The sequence below is a fragment of the Osmerus mordax genome, chromosome 6 (genome assembly GCF_038355195.1).
Source record: "Osmerus mordax isolate fOsmMor3 chromosome 6, fOsmMor3.pri, whole genome shotgun sequence".
NCBI lineage: Eukaryota > Metazoa > Chordata > Actinopteri > Osmeriformes > Osmeridae > Osmerus > Osmerus mordax.
Window position 1 is genome coordinate 3507678 of NC_090055.1, and position 19716 is coordinate 3527393.

The following is a 19716-nucleotide window of genomic DNA, read 5'->3' on the forward strand; positions in this document are numbered from 1 at the left end:
AAGAGACAATGGCGTCGGGGTTGGTCTGATGATTTGGCACGCTAACGATTTTATTGATAGTCTATAGGCTGTATCAGGTTTACTCTGATAGTCCATTGACGACTCATAGGGAACAGTCAGTGCGAGGTTGTGACATATGATAGCCTATGACATTATGCAGAGCAGCAATGCGACTGTCTCTGGACACGGGCAAGTGCGTAGCCTTCCCATCTCCTGCGGGTGTTATTGAAAATAGCCATTATCCTGTGATATTAATGCTACGTGCGGACTCACCGCCATGCATGTATCAAGGCTACGTCTGGCTACAGACACCCTAACGTGTTCTGTTAAGCAGCGGTGCATAATTAGTTGTGGCCTATTGTATTACTTAGATAATAATTGCATTTAAAATGCACTCCGGCATGCATGTTTTACGGTTTTAAAAAGGTGTAAGACATGTGGGCGACTTTTACTTTTGTTTTCGTTTTAGAGGGTCTCGTGGAATCCGGACGCGTCGATGATCGATGGTCGAGTCCTGCTAGTCCTCCCACAATTTCAATTGTTCTTTTATGCATTGTCAACGTACGGATTTCTCATGTCACTTTAACGCTGGCAGGCTACTCTTAACACAACCCATATTGGCATTGACTAAGATCTGCAGAGTGCGCGTAGAACGTGCAGTCAACTGTCCCAGCGCTCTGCTTCGAAATTAGCCTATTTTAAAAACTGACAGAACAAAATGCTCTCGGGTGAATATTTGGTCTTCACTCAGACACACACACACCTTCAAACTTGAAACGTCAAGCATAACAATAGAAAGAAATCGTAGACAAGCGAATAGGTCTGCCGTGACCTCACAGAACAACCCGCGGATGCTACATTACCAAAGTCATTAATAAAGGTATCCTTACCCGAGCGCACGAGGAATGTGAGTATTATGGACAGGGACACGCAGCTCCAAACAGTCACAAATGCCATCGTTTACTCCCTCTGACTTGTTCCTTGGTATTCCTCTTGCTTGAAGATTTCAAACTGACATGAACCCGCAGGTCCACAGGCAACCAGTCTTAGCAGTGTGTTCTCGGTGGTGTCGCTTATTACATACCAAACTATGATACACACATTCACACCCACTTTCCCTTTAAAGTGGTTGAGGGGAAGGTGGTGGTGGTTCAGCTGGTTTTCTTGGCGATTCTGAAATGTAAATATATTCAAAAAGTATGTGAAGGGGGCGGGATCTCAAGCTTCTTCAGCCAATTGCGCGAAGAGAAAGCAAAGTGGAGGCGTGTTTAAAAGAATCTGAGGGCGGAGTTCCCAAATAATGACAAGGGCGGGAGAGAGGGGCGCATGTTTCCTTCCTCGAGCTAATTGATATAAGTTTGCTCTAAGTTTGATTGATAACCGGCATTAATACAAATTATAGCTTAATTTATTTAGCAGCCTATATTTCATCATGGAGAAATAAAGGATACATCATGGTGAAACATAATGGGACAAAACAAAAGGATAAAATAAAATCTAAAATAATGTAGCTTTTTTATAAAAACATCGTGCCTCGAAAGCAAGCATATGCCTTCTCATCAAGGTACAGATACCAGGCTTCCTAATACCATTAGGGTAAATTAGGCCCACTGTTCACAAAAGCAGTTCTAATGGAGTGGAACCACAACTTCTCGTGCGGTTCACGGTGCTCCGGCGCACACAAATAGACCATTAAGAGCTCTGTCCTGAGACCCGGTTTACTATCATGCTCTGGTCACAGTGTACCCTAAATTGCTATTTCCAGTCACTGCGTAACGCATAAACGGGCCCATTATGAAAATTGTTTTTATTTTCTCCACATGTAGTCTCAAGGAATCACGAAAACCAAAAACAGATCTGTTTTAGGCTATTGTTTTGTATTTAGCGACCCCCTCGGACAAGAATGAGGAATAACATTTCATTGTAGTAAATTGTGTCTAAAACGAATGACATATTTAATAAATTGAGCATTCACTGATGGCTTCATCCATTTCATTAAAACGGAATCCCTAAATATCCAACAAACCAAAGCGCAGCCCTTTTGTTATAATTTCCGAAACTTAGGCTATGTTACCCCTGCCGCGTTTCCGCTCCTTCCATCTTTTGATTTCCACTTGTCTAAGGAAAGCTGGCTTTCATCATGTTGCATTGGCTGGAATGATATCCGCCCCCGCACCCCGCATCCTATTTCATTTTGCTCTGTCAGTCTCTCTCCGAGTGTTTGTTCCCCAGTTGGCGGGTAGTCAGCGGCAGCACCCCTCTCCAGATGGGGTTTTGACGGCGAGTAATGAGGGGCGAACACCTGCCTCTCCCGCCTAGCTTTTCCTCGTCGTTTTAGCACAGCTACACAACATATGCGAGATGAACATGCAAAACCAAGTGACCATGACATGAACAGCGTGCACCGTTTTACACGCTTGGCACTGATGTGATACAGATTGCAATATATAGCCTACTTTGAATCAAACGTTGTAAAAGTAGTATAGGCCTGACAGAATATCCGATCTGCTCATTGCCTTAATAGTATCTGTGTCGAAATGCCATTTCTGTCTTTTGTTTCTTTGACTAGGAGCTTCTTGACATTTTGACCTTGCAGTATAAGTGCCTGTGGAGAATCAATAGTCAGACGCATAGCCATGAGTTACATGCTTTCATACATAAGAGCATGAAGTCACATAATCACCCACAATCCTATATGTAAATAGAGCAAGTACCTGTAAGAATCTTTCTGTATGATTGAATGTCTTCATTGTTTCCTATTCGGGCATTAATTGGAGTCAGGTGGCTGAGCGGTGAGGGAGTCGGGCTAGTAATCCCAAGGTTGCCAGTTCGATTCCCGGTCATGCCAACTGACGTTGTGTCCTTGGGCAAGGCACTTCACCCTACTTGCCTCGGGGGGAATGTCCCTGTACTTACTGTAAGTCGCTCTGGATAAGAGCATCTGCTAAATGTAAATGTCATAATTTCCAGTATTTCATTGTAACAAGTTCTACAGTGAAGACAAGAGCAGAACTGAACCCTATAGGCATCAATGTCACAGGTCAATCGACCTACCTCAGCCAACCGAAGCTTTACGTGTCCGCAACCACCACAGGCCTATGCAAAACAACAGACCTTAGAGTCACATCAACCTGTTGAGCTGCCACGTCCATCAAGGTGTGTGCTTTTCACCCACGAGTGGCTCAAAGGCCAAGATAAAACGGTGTTCAGTGGCATTTCAAGTGCATTTTGAATTTCCGAATGGAATTTTCCACTGAAGCATGACTGTTTTTTTAATGACTTTTAACCACAGACTGTATCTATGTTTACACCTATAAGCCACCACACGTAGGCTACACTGTATGCAACTATAGTGCAGTAAAAGGGCATTTATTGACGTCTCTTCATCTTCATGTTTAAATGCCATCATAATCACAATGTCATATGACAGTAACAGCGTCGGCCATTTGCTGATAATGCCTTAGAATAGCACCCTAGACAGACCCAAACACATTTAGGTAGGCTACAGTTTTCTTTAAAACGGTGGAAAATATCGATGAGGCCCTTTAAACTTTGAGGACATTCATAGGGCCGAACAAACAACAGTGGACGTGGCAACCCTTTGTGTGTTCTAGAATAATCATTTTAATAACATTACCCTCGGTCGTGCTTCGTCGCAAGTGCCACCGTTAATGGAGTGTCATTGTTAAACCGCCGCGGCTTCCGTTATTAATGGCGGTGTACGGTCAACCAAATACTAATGATAAAGTCACATAAAACCCGACATAACTTCACCAGACAGCTGCAGTGAAACGCATATATTGTGAGCGCCGTTATGGTAAAAAGCATTGTGCTGTGAAGCTGTGTTAAGGGTTACAATGCAGCAGAGGAGAAAATTAAAAAGATGATGTCGCCCAGTGATGTTTTTTTTATTATTATTACTAGTGTTGGCCAACAAATAGGGTTATAATGGCCTTGCAGATACTAGGGTTGAGCGAAGTTTCAAGGTTGTCTTTTCATCATTCATACTGCTGTTGTCTCTCTCTCTTTGTCTTTAGTCTCTCTGTATGAACCTTTTGAAAAAACCTTTAGGTGTGTTTGTGGGGGTTGTTGGAAAGAGGCTTTGTTCCGTAAAGGTCAGTTGTACTGTAGGACTGTGGTCTACAGGAGAATACAGTGAACAACCTTGCATAGAGGATACAAAACCAAGATGGCATTGGATCGAGTGGATGTTCAGACAAGCGTGGACTACATTTACATTTAGCAGACGCTCTTATCCAGAGCGACTTACAGTAAGTACAGGGACATTCTCCCCGAGGCAAGTAGGGTGAAGTGCCTTGCCCAAGGACACAATGTCATTTGGCACAGCCAGGAATCGAACCATCGAGTGGATGTTCAGACAAGCGTGGACTACATTTACATTTAGCAGACGCTCTTATCCAGAGCAACTTACAGTAAGTACAGGGACATTCTCCCTGAGGCAAGTAGCGTGAAGTGCCTTGCCCAAGGACACAATGTCATTTGGCACAGCCGGGAATCGAACCAACAACCTTCTGATTAATAGCCCGACTCCTTAACCGCTCAGCCTTCTGACCCCGGACTAGCATCCAGCTTTTCCTCGATACTGTCCCGTGCTCCATATTTTCTGTGTCTGGATTATTTAAACAATAACGATAGGCAATTCATATTTTTCAAAGCTGTTTAATGACACTGAAATAAAAAACAAAGGGAATAAATGGTTAAGTGCAAAGTTTCACAGCACTGGATCACAGCGATGGATTAACAACATTTAGCGACCCTACTTTGAAAAGGTTCACAGATTAATTCAATTTCATTTTCAGAAATAATCAATATTCTTAATCTGGTACCATAATCAAGTTATTACAGCGAAAAACAAATACTCATTTGTGATACCTACAATAATATGCAACTTGCGAAAGAAAGGACATTCTCAAAATGTCCGAGGCTGTCAAAGTGCCGGTGCCGGAGACAGAGAGCTGTGCTTCTCAGGTTACCTCAGAAGATAAAAAATTAACAGTTTGCAGAAACCTGCTGCTTCTACATGATCAGAACCCATATACCTCAGTACACATAGAAATTGGAATCTCCATTTTGTAAGCTTGCAAAATCAATAGCAGATCAATAGCAAACCTTTTTTTTTTTCAAGAAATACACTGAAACATCCCCTGCAGGGACCATGTGACAGTAAAACATTCGTTTGCCGCCCCCCATTCTCTTCTTTTATGCCCCATTCTTCCACAAGACCTCAGCTTGGTGTCGCTGCCCAGCCTTGCCATCTTTCCTCCCACTGGCATGCTCCCTCTTTCCACTTCCTCACTCTCAAACCTTCCCATCTTCCTTCGACCATTTCCCTCCTTTCTCTTCCCGTCTCCCCTCCATCTCTCCATGCGCTCAGACCAGCGGCTGCTTGTCTCCGCTGGTGGATGGCAGGGACTCAGAGCTGGCCTTGTAGATGGGCTTCTTCTGGGAGTGGTCATCACTGGAGAGGGGGGATGAGAGCAAGGAGGAGGTGAAGGTCCAGCAATTTGGTATAAATCAAAACAGTATATAGGTTCTGGAGACGCAGGTCAAATAATAGACTGTGTCTACTTGTGTCTGTGTATGCCTGCATATCATACTTTCTTCCTTCCTTCTCTCCTTTATCTCTGCTAACTCTCTCTCAAACAAGGGCAAACACAAATAATTACAGAGCTTAATACCAATACTTGCTCCTTAGCTGTTGTGAACAGTCTTTACTTAAACCTAAGTATCCCCAAGAAGAAAAACAAAACAAACACTGCATGAAAAATGAATGTTTTTATTTATTTATGTGTATTTACATAATTATCTTGGCCACTGTTGTGGGGTTAGTAAACCTGACAGCATTTTGGGTCACAACGATTTGCTATGCTGTGTGTGAAAGAGAGTTCAGCTTTGAAAGGTTGTTATTCTAATTCAAGCAACAGCTCGCCTCACTTCTGAAACAATAACGCAGACCCATTTTAAAAAGACTCTATGAATGGAATGCCAGCGCTGCCCGTGTGCCTCTGATCTGCCAGCGAATGTGTAAACACAGACGGGGAGAGAGTCATGGATGAGGTCAGACATGAGCAAGTCTGTCAGCTCCACAGAGACCCAGTGTTCTGCTCTCTCTCTCTCTCTCCCTCTCTCCCTCTCTCACCCTCTCTCTCTCTCTCTCCCTCTCTCTCTCCCTCTCTCACCCTCCCTCCCTCCCTCCCTCTCTCCCTCTCTCACACACACACACACACACACACACAGACACAAACGAATGCATCTACACACACGCAGACGCAGACAGCCTTGGAACTGTCGTAAGAGTCAGAGTGAAATATGAAGTCAATATCTGTATAATGTGTTGGCATGAAAGAGGGATGGACAGAAGTGAAAGGGGGCCAGAGGGAGGGGAGATAAAAAAACAAAACACACACACACACACAGTCACTCACACAGGAGGTCAGAGGTGGTAAAGAGGACTTAAAGGCCCTCTACTTACATGGGTCCCTTGCTGGACCTGGTGGTGTTCTGCTTGGTTCTGCGGCACAGGAACACAGACATGGACAGGATCAGAGCCAGCATGGCCACGCCTGCCGCTGATGTCATCAACATGAGACGGCCGTTGGTGGACTCGTACCAGGGGGCGTCCTCTGAAAGACAAAGTTTCATTATTCTTCCAAACAAGATCACTCGACGTAATAATCAGACCTAATTCTCATGAATAAAAAGGTTATTACAATTATTCTTTGTTAATTAATAGGTAATTAATATGTTATTTTCGTAGTCCCTGCCTGTGCAACTACTTAAAAGTGGACAGAAAAACATAGCGTGATTGATGATTCAATTCTGGCGCTAATAAAACGTCTTTGCGATCATGAATGACATACATCCCATTTGATTGCCTAAATTGCATAATTGAGACGATTGCAATCACAAGGATTATAAATTATATTGGGTGATAAGATGGTGTGTAAAACCTTGTGCAGAATAATCATCTCACTGCTTGCTGATAAAGACGGAGAATGATGAGTTTTGTAAATTGGATTAGCGATGAAGTAGTAATGTAATTATTCTCTTCCAACGCATCTTTGCTCTCCAGGGAGAGGTGCTTCATCTGGGTCCAGCACACCTTAATAAGACTGTCTGCCCGTTAGTCAGAGATCATCTCTGCACAGGGTCAGGAGCAGCCTGTAGACAGCTGGGTTGGTAGTGTTTTGGAGACAGGCGATTTGGAAACCGTGTCAGATACTTGGGAGGCGCTAGATTGGTCAACCTCAGCAGTGACACCAATTTGGTGCCAACTATGATTAAATCGATGGATCGGTCCAAAAGTTAAAGTACTTTCATGTAAATGATCTCTGCATTTGATTTAGGTCTGCTGCACACACATTCATCTTTGATGTCTAATTGCCCTTAACTTCCATGGTGCAATTAAGCCTTTTCACTAACTTGTCTCCTTTATATCAGATTATTATAAATTATGGGTTCAAGCGATGGCTTTTATTTTAGCATCGATTCCAAAAGAATGCTTTCATTTTCAGGAATGGCACCCCATTGGAATTTAGTGAGTAATGCAATAAGCCATTGACAGGGATTCTTTTAGCTACTGAAAGGGTGCACATTTCGTATGAAAATATGTGTATATATACACTCTATGCCCATGGCCAAATTAACAATGTGAAACTAGAACTAAAGTCTACAAGGTTTTAAAGTGTTTCATCCTTTTCTCATGGTACTCTAATACCCAAACACAACAGCTAGCCCAGCCCTTACTAGCCTTTCCATCTGACGAGCCTTCCCCACCCGGGCACTCCAGTCTGGGCACTCCAATCCTCTCAACACCCCTACACCTCACCAGGAAGCACGGTGATGCTGATGGTGCGGCTCTTCTTCAGGGAGGGCACGGTCGGGTGGGAGGCCACGCAGGTGTACGCCCCCCCGTCCTCCACCCGCATCTTCCTCAGGAACAGCTTTGAAGAGGGCAAGATCCAGTCCTCACCCTGGGAAGGGGGCAAAGTAGACAGAGAGGGAGCGAGGGGGAAGAAGGGAGAGGGGTGGGGGGGGGGTTTCAAAGAGGGGTGAAGGAGAAAAGGTAAGATGGAGGATGGGAGAAAAGGGAGAGAGAGAGAGGTAGAGACGAGAGAGAGAGAGAGAGAGAGAGAGAGAGAGAGAGAGAGAGAGAGGTAGAGACGATAGAGAGGGAAGAAGTAAAATAGAGACAAAGAAATAACAACCAAAAGAGGTGATTGTTATTGTGTTGGTTGCATTCACAGAGGACACAATAAACCCCTGAACATGCGTTTACCTGGGCACTAACTCTCCTGAATAAACTATTTATAAAATAGACGCCTATCAATGACCCAGATTCAAGTAAGAACGAAGAACCGCTGCACGGCAGCACACTGTAAATTCTACACATAATGAACCCACGAGGGGGGGGGGGGGGGGAATTGTTGACACCAAAATAGCAAAACCATTACTGAGAAAGAGAGAACACCAGACAAGGGAAGTATAGAAATAACGAGGGAGAACAACACGACGAGGACTGTAACAAACCCACAGAATCTCTTTTTTTATTACACCATGCAAATGAATTGGCTCCTGGAAGTCCCTGCCCTTGCCAAGAAAGTCCATTTCGAATTGAATGGGAGCTGAATTAAGAGGATTTCCAGTAAAGGCCAGGTTTGGCCAAAATTGCATTCTGTATGCAAATCCATTGGCTCCCAGTGCGCTCCAATCGGACTCCATCCTGTCTCCATCCGGAAGCCTTTCTCCAGAGCCAGTTTTCCTGTCTGCTGCTTCCAGCTGCTGTCTGTCATCTAGCCTGGACTGTGCGGCTCTTCAGACCCCTTGCCCTCCCTCCCGCCAAACACACACTTGTACACTCACACAGACCAACATATTAACACACACATATTTATATGTACACATACACACACAAACACAGACGCAAACACTGATTGCGCACTTTCCAGTCAGAAGTTATTGTACTCTGCGCCAATGTTTAAATGTTTATGCAAATTCAGCAGTGTTTGAATGGACAGGTAGAGAGAGGGTGGAGCTTGGAGAACAGAGCGATAACGACTCGTGAAGACAGATGTTTCCCTTCACACACTGGTCAGTGAAAAAAATATAAACTCTTGAAAAAGTTACCTACAATAGGCAAAAAAGCAAGATGTTTAATTGGAACTTGGATCGAATGTCAGTGAAAATAGATTAGGGAGGATTGATAAATAGGGACATTAACCTAATCCTTCAGATCAAATCAAATAACTAAAGGGCAAGTCATCAATCACGACTGCATGCGTCGCTATGTCTAAATGCTTAGGTGGAACTGAGAAGTGCTACTGCTCTAACCCACCCCTAGGGGGAAGCAAATACATTATTAGTCATTGTCATTGCACAAGACTGTTACAACTTTGACATTCAATCTTGAGATGTTGTCATGACCGTGGGTAAGGGTGTTGTAGCTATGGCAACGGCCAGTCAAACAATTCAGCTACGGTTAAGCAAACACGGAGGAAAAAATCATTAAGAATCTATCCACCTAATTGTTTTCAGGTTGACTGCCTCTTGGGTATCCCTCATTACTCTATTAATCCTCTGTAAGTGGGCTAGCTGCATCCACAAGTGAGAAGGGCCAGCCCAAGAATCCTTTAGTGATTCAGTGACTACAGGAGGACCACTTCTTGAGGATAGAAAGAAAGAGAGAGAGATAGAGGGGAGAGAGAGAGAGAGAGAGAGAGAGAGAGAGAGAGAGAGAGAGAGAGAGAGAGAGAGAGAGAGAGAGAGAGAGAGAGAGGGAGAAAGTGATAGTAAAGTGTGTGTGTGTGTATATGTGTTGCGTGTGCATGGTTTTGATCAATTCATGTTTCAGGGTACTCAGAAGGAAGTAGGAGAGACTGTACTCGATAGAGAACTAACCGCATGAAGAAAAAGAAACCCGGAACTTTCCGAACCAAGAAAAACCCTGACTCTCACCTCCTTCTGCCAGTAGTAGTCTGGAGTCTCAGAGGCTGTGGCGGTGCACTCCACCTCCACATCGTCCCCTAGAGGCACACGCAGGTCCTGCATGCTGCTGCTGAAGTAGCGAGTGAAGCCCGTTCTGTGCACGGATATGTCCCGCATGTCTGAGAGGGAGAAGGAGGACGCAGGAAGGGAGACATTTGAGCATGAATTGGATGCATCGTCCGCGGTAAGAGCGAGGATGAGGGTGTTTGGTTGTGAGCAAGTCTGTACACAGAGTTTCCGAGGTAAACAGATTCAGTTCCTCGAGTCTGTTTCCCTCTCTTTTTGATAGCCCTCCCCACCCCGGGGGGCCAGGACTATCAATAGTTATGATAATTGGCCCCCTTCCTCAGCCGGTCTCAACAATGGCTTGCTGTTGTGTATAATGGTTCATTTTTCTCCTGTGTGTACGTCAATGGAAGAAGCCTTCCTCCCATCGAGCTCGTGTTCTCCTCCCATCACTGTCGCTTCTAATCATTCCTCCCTATTGATCGGCCAGCGGTAGCAGAGCCTATCAAAGGACATTACGGTCAATTCGGTCACCACTGAGGAGGTAAAGGGAACTAAGCCGGCACACCATCCATCTCCCCCTGCCTCCCTCATTTCCTACATCATTGTTGCTGGTGTCTCAGTTAGCGGTCGAAGGCTACAAACTTTTGGAAGCCTAGGGTGCGTATGAATGTACGTGAACTCCGAACTTTGGACACACCTGAACTATGTATTTAGGGTTATTATGGGCTGTCTCCCCATTAGGGGTCATCTAAAAGGAACTTGAAGTTAGTAAATTTGATAATCCATGAATCAAATGCTTGTTTTCTGAGTTTCTTGAGTATTTTGATAAGCCAGTCACTACAGAAAAAAAGATCTCTGATATAATCCGATCACTGACTAAGGTCCCATGTACCCCAGCCGCCAGCCCATACTTACAATTCACAGTGATGGACAGTGGCTCGGAGGAGTTGTCTGAAGCGGTGGCATTTTCTGCCACGCAGCGGTAGGGGCCCTGGGAGTAGCTGTAGATCTGAGAGATGTAGAGGAGAAGCCGGCCGTCCTCGCGACTGACGTCAACGTCATACTGCCAGCAACGACGGTAAAAGTAGCCCTCTGGCTCCAGGTTGTACCACTTACTCATGTACTGAGGGAGAGAGGGAGAGAGGAACAGACAAAGGAAGAGAGAGGGAGGGAGGGAGAGCGAGAGAGAGATTTTAAAAGAATGCCATTTACCTAATCTACAAACAACAAAAACTTGCACTGTCATGCGGGTTCAGGGATTGGAAAGAAGGAATTGTCATTTGTTAGAAGGAATGTTGATTCACTTCAAAGAACAGCCAATCAAAAAGCCGATAATAAGCCATGTGATTTGTCTACCGTGAGCAAACATGCAGAACAAACTGTGGCCTAGTAACAGTACAGTATAATATCAAACTGTGCGACATTAAACACAATAGTCTCAAATAAACGTAACCTTGGCATGTAACTGGATGGCACTCATGTGAGATTTGAATCTGGCTGAGTAACTTAGTATCTCTCATGAACCTAATGCACCACCGTTATGTTGCTGCTGTTGTTGAAGGCTGTGGCAGTTCACCTTAGCATAGCGCTCAAAGTGGACCTGACTGATGTTGAGGTCCGACTCTGAGATCAGACACTCCAAGGTGACCTGCTCCCCTTCCAGGACCGGCTGGGCTGGCCCCTGGATCATCAAGGCAGCTACAGAAACAAAGGAAGAACAACAAACATGAAAATTGTGTCAGTTGACTTATGTTGCCAAAGAAACGAGAAAAGAGAAGTGACACAGAAACAGTTTCTAGTGCTAACTTTTTACTTTGGGCTGCAGTTTTTGGTGCAGTGCAATTTTTTTTTTTAAACAACGCCTTCTCTTTCCGGATCTTTGTCTGCACAGGCAGGGTTGGCGTCTAGCCAACAAGCCAAATAGAGGAACTACACGAAGAACAGGTTCTGTTGTTTCAGAGATGATCGTGATAGCAAGATGCCCCCTACTGGCCTCAGAAGTTTGAGGAAATGCATCACAACACGCACTTTTAATAGTGGTCGAGCTCTGTTTTTCCTCTCTGTGCAACAAATTAAAGTGTTACACTGAATTGAATTTCTGAGCTATTCCATGAGACGACAGTAAAGAATGAAAAAATTATAGTCTAAAATGATGTCTTTATTAAACTACATGTAATGCATACAGCTCTAAACCTTGGTGTCTGACCAAGGTTGACTACTTTCTATTTCACATTCAAATGAATATTCAGGGGAATTCCACTTCCCCTACAATAATGTTTGACTTCAATTAGCAATCATACACACACTTATTTTAGTCCTGTACACAAATTTTACAGACATAACAGATTGTACAGTATTACTGTAAAAACATAGGCTACATACATACAATTACATTATTACATAACCTACATAGGGCCTACATACATACATTATACACTATTGTGTTTCTGAATCACTTTAAATGTTGTTTTATACAAACAATGGAAATACGTACAAATAGGCAAAGGGAAGTTGAGTGGTTATATTTACCATAGCAGCCAAGAATGTGTACAGTCGCCACAATTGTGAGAAGCAGAAATGCCTTCATGTCTTTTGACACTAGTGAAAGTCAATGGTTGAATTGCCTATTCGTCTTCACCAGAAAGTTTCTGAACGTCTAAAATGAAAGTTTGGTTGTATCTATTTATACAACCTTTGAGGGGGCGTGGCTGTGGACATCTCGTTTTTGGTCCAACAATATCTATGACTTACAATATGTGTGATACATCAGTTGGCTACTAGCCTCAATGTTTATTACAATGTCAAGCTATATTAAACTTTAGTGTCCAACTTTCTGTTTGGAGGATAATTGTGAACTCCGCTACGCAGATAAAACAATGCCTACTATAAGTGCGTCATTTGTTTCCAAGCAGTGTCCAAGAGGAGAGTTACCAAGGAGGCGCTTAACTGTCAACTTGTATCGCAAAGTTCAGTGACCCCAGTATTTACCGGACTAGCATGAAAATAAAAAGTGCTGAAACGATCATGTTTCGGCGTGTTTATACGCTGAGCCTGCTACCGCGTCCGTATGGTTTTCGTGGCACTTGAGCCTCATTGTAATTTCGGTTGACTAGGCTATTCGTTTTCGTTTTAGTAATTGGATCGAACTTCCTACTTCAGCAATATGTTGCTTTCGGTTACACAGTTTTGAATAGCCTGTTCTGATGTCTTTTTGTTGAGTCAGTAGGCCTATTTTGAAAATGGTCTCAGAATGCTATGGTAGCAATTTATCTGCACTGACTTCTACTTTGATTTGTCATATTATACCCGAAACAACTCATGTTTGATACATGAATACAGTAGCCCGAGGGTATTTGTGGTTTTCTCACGAAAAGACAGATGACAATTCAATTGATCGTATAACTGAGTTTCCAGGTGGCAGTTGAAAGGTAATTTACAGTTACAGCAACAACAAAAAACTATGTGACAGTCTTCTTGAAAATTATAAGGTAACATGCCCGTTACATTTTATCAGCCACTAGAGGGCATGAGTACGCTAAATGTGTTAACCGGAAACCTAACCAGAGAAAACGGAAGTTCCAAGTACTAGTCTATTTTGCAACAGAAGAAGCGATCACTTGTGTTGTCAGCAGCAGTCGTCTACGAACGGATTATTTGCTCGAAATAGCTCAAATTTGAATGATATATCGTCAAAAAAGTTAGACATGGAGAGATAGTATTTGTTTGAGCAGGTATGGTTCAAATAAAACGTGCAGATGCTGGGACACAGAAGAATCAAGTCTTGTGTTTTCGTTTTGCAATGCAACGTTAGCTACAGTACCGTAGGACTAGCTGTAGCACGTCAATCATCTTGCGAGCCAGCTTGTGAATTTGCCCAATTGTCACTTTATCTTGCAACTTAACAAATTAAATACATACCAAAATACTATTTTGGTGGCGATCGGAATATTTAAATGCAACACCATCGTGTAACTCGACCAAGCTATCAAACGTTAGCTATCTTATGTAGTTAGCAAGGAATTTAGCGAGTGTAAGAAAGTGAGCTAGCTAGCAAAGTTGTTTGACATGTCTAACATAGCTGGTTAAGAACTTTCAGGGAAGGGTCTACTCAATGTCAGTCACCAATCTCTTGCTCTTTTCTAGAACCACAGACCTGGTCCGTTAAGACCGTGTAACATCTGGACCGGAAAAGAGTGGTCCTCACTGCACTCCAGAGTGTGAGGCAGACTATGACACAGTATCAACCACAAAGTAGCCGCGCAAACTTCTTCACCGTGAAATCCGAGGTTTCCTCCACGCCGCCTCTCGCCACCAGTATGGCCAACAGCACCGCTGCACCAGGGAAAGCTCTGGGTACATCGGGCCCTGCTGGCAGAATTAGTCCAGAGGGAACTCAGGTGCGTTTAGTCAGGAGGGTTATTTGACCTCAAACCTTATTAGCTCTTATAACTTAAGTACTGAAGTTTGAATTGTATGCATATCACGACACTTCTCTAGTCAACTTTGTACTTCAAATACACCTTTACCCTCTGCCCAGGTGCTCAGCAAAAAGAAGTTGCAGGACCTGGTGAGAGAGATCGACCCCAACGAGCAGCTGGATGAAGATGTGGAAGAGGTCGGGCTCACATTTAAACTCCCACCCAAACTCAATCCGATATCGTTGGATTACCTAGACGGCCCTCTTTTGACACGATCCCACCCCGTCTCTCCCTCTCAGATGCTGCTGCAGATCGCAGATGACTTCATCGAGAGCGTTGTCACGGCTGCCTGCCAGCTGGCCCGCCACCGCAAGTCCAACACCCTGGAGGTGAAGGACGTCCAGCTACATCTAGGTGAGCCTCTGACTAGACGACTGCGTCTGCGTCGCTAGAGGCGCCATCAGCCTTCGTGTCTGACTTGAGGGTGACTCTACTCGTATCAACACCTGGGGAGTCAGATGGCTGAGCAGTTAGGGAATCGGACTAGTAATCTGAAGGTTGCCAGTTCGATTCCCGGCCGTGCCAATTGACGTGTCCTTGGGCAAGGCACTTCACCCTTATTGCCTTCGGGGAATGTCCCTTACTTACTGTAAGTCGCTCTGGATAAGAGTGTCTGCTAAATGTAAATGTAAACACTGTGCCTTTATATCTCCCTCTCTCTTTCTCGCCTTTTTCCTCCTCTCAGAACGCCAGTGGAACATGTGGATTCCTGGCTATGGCTCAGATGAGATTCGGCCGTACAAGAAGGCATGTACCACAGAGGCCCACAAACAGGTATGTTGATCCACTTCTCTCTCTCTCTGACCTCACGCTGTCACAGCCGTGGATCCCGTCGGCACATGGGTTTTTCTACGTGGGAATTCAGTTGTGGTTTCCTTCGGTGGCTACCGAAGGGAGTTCTTGTCTAAATGTTTGAATGCTTCTCATTTACAGAGAATGGCACTGATCCGCAAAACAACCAAAAAGTAGCAAGACCCTGGATGGAAGCTGTGAGCCACACCAACTACTCTGCGCTTTTTAGTTTATCTTTCGAAAAGGTCTTTGTTTTGTTTTTTAGTAGGGGGGTGATTATATTATGAAGAATGTGTGGATTGGAGAGAGGTGAACTGTAAACGTCTGGTGCTGTGGGGAAATGCCTCTGTCGTTTCACCTCATATTGTTATTGTCTTCTCATACCCCCCTACCCATAGATGTTTTCTTTACCACCAACCATCCCCACAGAAAAGCATAAAGAACTTGTTGATCCTTTTTGAAGTGCTGTTCACAACATGCTGGCCACACAAAGATGCACTCCTCCTTCATCATGTGTGTACCATTCACGCAGTCGCAGAAGCCTGTTGTTGGGATTGGGGCTCTGTTAGTGCATCCATCATGCCTTTTTGATATACTTTTAGTAAAGTGTTGTCCATGTTATTGACTGTGTTGTCTACTCACATGTCTTTGTTGATATGTCTTCGTCCACTTGGTAGATACTTTAGAACAGTCATTTTGAAAAACTGTAAGAAAGGTTGTGGATAGTCACACCTCTGTAAATAATAAATCAACCTAGAGTATTAATTTTAATCAACCTTTTTGAAATCTAGGTCGCTAGGCTACCACCAAATGCAACTGTTGTCCGTTTTCATTGTCTCATCTTATTCTGTATGGCATGCGTTCGCTGTTGTGTTTGATGAACGTAGTCAGGATCTTTCCTGCTACGTACGCGAGCTGTTCCCACTTGATGTAACATCAGAAAGGTGCACTGGCTTTGGTATGTTTCCACGGTAACCTGATATCAGCGTGCTTTTCGTCAGCTGACACCTTCACCGTTGAGTTGAACTTGTCTTTTCATACGTCACTAAAACGACTTGATATTATTCGAAATGAATAGTGAAAGTGTATAGTCTGGCTTGTATTGCCAGACTGGTGAAATGGGGTTAAGGGTGTGCTTAATGGGTATTTGTGGGGATGGAGGAAACACCATTGACTTTGGATGGCAGTGTTCTAGTTTAACCGTTTTCTTTTTATTCCATCAAATAAATAAAACAAGATTCATATTTCCCTTTGGCTGAGCCTTTATTGTATTCACTTGGCTGTCGTGATGCTTTTGTCCTCTATTCAGTCATTGCAACACTCAGTTCACCTTTGTTAACTCAATTCTGTGAGTTACAAATTGAAGCAGGAGGGATAAGTCGAGAGCCCATACAGAACATACAAAATATACAATGGCCTTTGGAAATCATAGCCAGTGCAGATGCATCTAATAGAATATTGTAAGAATACAATTTGGCTTTGATATGAACATGAACCAAATTACCACATCTGCACGTTTTCTTTAAACTGTACAGCAACTATTATGCAATGAAGACACAACACGTTCTGCACGCGTAATCTGACTTGCCTGTTGAATGCCTCACGTCAGGTCATTGTGATGTGCGATGGGGAACACTGGGTTTGTCATATCTGAGAGGGAAGCACTCATATCACAGTCATAAAGGCAGTCCATATCATGCCTCTAACCAACCTCGATCCAGAAGTTTGCATCTCAATGAGGAAGCCAGTTAGGTTCAACAGCACTTCTTGCTGCTTTTGTCCGGCTGATAGCTTTGACGGCTGAGCTTCTGCGGAGAGGAGCTCTTGACCCCGTCCCAGCCCTCCCTCAGCTGCACCTCTCCGCTCAGCATCCCCCGGTATACTCTGCGCGTCAGCAGCTCAAAGGCCTCCGCCACACACTCTCCGCTCTTCGCCGACGCCTCGACGTACGGCACGCCCAGCTTCTCGGCCAGCTTCTCGGCCTCCGGGCGGCCCACCACCCGCTTCTCCTGGTCGTGGTCACAGTCGTTCTTGTGGCCCACCAGGACGAACACCACGCCGTGGGGCTTGACCCGCTCGCACACCTCAGCGTGCCACTGGAGCACATGCTCGAAGGACGCCCGGTTGGTCAGGTCAAACACCAGCAGGCCGCCCACTGAGTTACGATAGTAGGAGCGGGTCACTGACCTGAGAGAAAGAAGGGAGGGGGTGGTTAACCGTGTTATAAATACATCAAAACAACAAGAGGCTGTCTCGTTACTTCACTGTAAAGGGAGAGCCATAGATCATTTATAAATCCAAATATGTTTCATGTTGCTTTGTACAGCCAGTACATTACACCTTCTGAGGTAGATTTAATTATTTTGTCAGTATCGTTTGTGTTCAAACGGTAACATTCTTATGTATTCTCAGTTTATTCAAATAAAGTACAATGTTTGCATTGATCTTATATATCCTGGTTGTCTCATTGTGAGGATTCAACCCAACAGGGAAGTTCAGATCCCCCAGCTTGTACAGTCTGTACTGGCAATGGTCTTTTTCACTAGGCTTAATGTCATTCTATACATTGTACATGACTCTACAGTTATAGACTGAATTATGTTTGAAGGTTGTGATAGACACACTGAACGGCAAAAGGTTTGAACATAAACATGCACCTGAACCTCTCCTGGCCAGCGGTGTCCCAGAACTGCAGCTTGACTCTGACACCAGGCTCCACCTCCAGGAAGTGAACGTAGAAGTCCACGCCCACCGTCTCATTGATGTACTCCAGGAACATGTCTTCCGTGTAGCGCTTCACCAGGGACGACTTGCCCACTGTCGAGTCCCCTAGCATGATGATCCGGAACTGGTACTGCCACAGAGACAGATCCATGACTGCTGCTTCTGGGTGGCTGGGGGGGCTGGGGGGGGGGGCTGGAAAGATGGAGGGAGGAGGAGGAGGTGTGGAGAGGGGAAGGTGATGAGGAACTGCCAGAGAGGTACTGAGGATGTGAGCTAGAGGTCTGGAGAGATAAAGACAGGAATAGAGACTGTTGAGAGATACAATGTTTAAGATGAATGGATCCTGTGATCCGAAGGTGGAGGGATGAACTGTCTTCAAGAAAGAAGACAGTCCCCTAAGAGAAATAGCGTCAGGTAGAGTGGAGCAAGAGGGACCCTCCCACTGTGAGGAAATGGCAGGGAAACCGCTCCTAGCGCTCCTAATGCTCTAGCAAGTAGTTAACACAGGCAGACTACACAAAAACAAACACCCTTTCATCGTTGGTTACCTGCTGCTTGAGTCTACTTCTACAGTGTAAGGTACTTCCTCAGGTTGTCAGAGGCATCACTTGTAGAACTATGTCCATTCCATAGAAAGTTCCAGAAGTAGCCGTTTCTGTTTCTCATCTGTGCAGCTGGTCCTGAACGAAACTCCCAAGTGTGAGTGTACAGTATGTGTTCTCAGAAGAGGGGTGGAGACTCTGCAAAGATTAGCTCTGCCTGTCGATACATGACAAAGGGAGGGGTGCATGAAAGCCCGGCAGGGAGGGAAAGGGGGGGGGAGCTCGAGCATGGAAAGGGAAGCACATTATCAAGGCGAGTCTTGTGTATCCTGTTGTCACCATCTGGGATGATGTGTCATCATCAAGCACACATAAAAAGCAAGGCAGGATGGAAGTATAAACTGTATTGCTCCCATTCCAGTAGGGTCACATAGCGGTCTCTCTGAAATCCCCTTTTAAGGTATCCCCCATAGCTTTGCTTATTGTTTATTGTCCTAATCAGCTCAACTGAAGAGGAAATTGACAACAATGCAGTCTTAACATAACGGCAGGATTCAAGCTGTTTCTTTCTGAAGGCGTGTCTGTTTACAGGGGTCCGTGTCTATATTTAACAAGGAGGTCAGGAGCATATTCTGATATTTGCTTGGTAATAGTGATGCTGATTAATGAGCCAGTGTCTTTGTGTATTTTTTTGTGTACATTTACATTTAGTCATTTAGCAGACGCTCTTATCCAGAGCGACTTACAGTAAGTACAGGGACATTCCCCCGAGGCAAGTAGGGTGAAGTACCTTGCCCAAGGACACAACGTCAGTTGGCATGACCGGGAATCGAACTGGCAACCTTTGGATTACTAGCCCGATTCCCTCACCACTCAGCCACCTGACTCCCTTGACACTGCTGAAACATATTCTATGATTGTTATCCAGCCAGGCCTCACTAGTATTCACAAATCCACCCAGGGAAGGGGCAAAGACGGGCACATAGATGGCTGCAGGTATCCATGTTCAACAGGAACCTGTGTCATGAATACTGACAATGTAGCTTTGTTAATTCTGGGTCAGGGGATTTTAATGCTTGTGGACTTTAAACCCCAAACATTTATCAACGGTTGTAAATTAGTTACCAGACACAGTTACAATCTGACCGTGTTTGTTGAGGACAGGA

General features: G+C 44.6%; 3 protein-coding genes across 3 annotated transcripts; 1 reads left to right on the forward strand and 2 right to left on the reverse strand.

Annotated features, from left to right (window-relative positions):
- Positions 1–4660: 4660 nt before the first annotated feature.
- si:ch211-79k12.1 (uncharacterized protein LOC568891 homolog) lies at positions 4661–12683 on the reverse strand. The gene is made up of 7 exons (XM_067237198.1): positions 12544–12683; positions 11591–11712; positions 10930–11137; positions 9976–10124; positions 7850–7994; positions 6494–6644; positions 4661–5479 (listed from the first exon to the last, which is right to left on the reverse strand). Exons 1-7 carry the CDS (start codon positions 12599–12601, stop codon positions 5392–5394), a joined length of 921 nt encoding a protein of 306 aa, XP_067093299.1. The 5' UTR covers positions 12602–12683; the 3' UTR covers positions 4661–5391.
- A 918-nt stretch (positions 12684–13601) lies between these two features.
- On the forward strand, positions 13602–16536 carry taf12 (TAF12 RNA polymerase II, TATA box binding protein (TBP)-associated factor). Its single transcript, XM_067237200.1, has 6 exons — positions 13602–13745; positions 14158–14411; positions 14552–14629; positions 14732–14846; positions 15178–15266; positions 15426–16536. Exons 2-6 carry the CDS (start codon positions 14244–14246, stop codon positions 15459–15461), a joined length of 486 nt encoding a protein of 161 aa, XP_067093301.1. The 5' UTR covers positions 13602–13745; positions 14158–14243; the 3' UTR covers positions 15462–16536.
- A 379-nt stretch (positions 16537–16915) lies between these two features.
- rab42b (RAB42, member RAS oncogene family) lies at positions 16916–18699 on the reverse strand. The gene is made up of 3 exons (XM_067237199.1): positions 18557–18699; positions 17942–18289; positions 16916–17471 (listed from the first exon to the last, which is right to left on the reverse strand). Exons 2-3 carry the CDS (start codon positions 18157–18159, stop codon positions 17039–17041), a joined length of 651 nt encoding a protein of 216 aa, XP_067093300.1. The 5' UTR covers positions 18160–18289; positions 18557–18699; the 3' UTR covers positions 16916–17038.
- Between the last annotated feature and the right edge of the window lie 1017 nt (positions 18700–19716).

Coding starts and splice junctions, on each gene's coding strand:
- si:ch211-79k12.1 (XM_067237198.1), bottom strand. CDS start 12,601: ATGAAGGCATTTCTGCTTCTCACAATTGTGGCGACTGTACACATTCTT. Junction 11,713..12,543: donor ACACATTCTTGGCTGCTATG/GTAAATATAACC, acceptor TTGTTTCTGTAG/CTGCCTTGATGATCCAGGGG. Junction 11,138..11,590: donor ACTTTGAGCGCTATGCTAAG/GTGAACTGCCAC, acceptor TCTCTCCCTCAG/TACATGAGTAAGTGGTACAA.
- taf12 (XM_067237200.1), top strand. CDS start 14,244: ATGACACAGTATCAACCACAAAGTAGCCGCGCAAACTTCTTCACCGTG. Junction 14,630..14,731: donor TGGATGAAGATGTGGAAGAG/GTCGGGCTCACA, acceptor TCTCCCTCTCAG/ATGCTGCTGCAGATCGCAGA. Junction 15,267..15,425: donor CCACAGAGGCCCACAAACAG/GTATGTTGATCC, acceptor TCTCATTTACAG/AGAATGGCACTGATCCGCAA.
- rab42b (XM_067237199.1), bottom strand. CDS start 18,159: ATGGATCTGTCTCTGTGGCAGTACCAGTTCCGGATCATCATGCTAGGG. Junction 17,472..17,941: donor GCTGGCCAGGAGAGGTTCAG/GTGCATGTTTAT, acceptor TCTTTCTCTCAG/GTCAGTGACCCGCTCCTACT.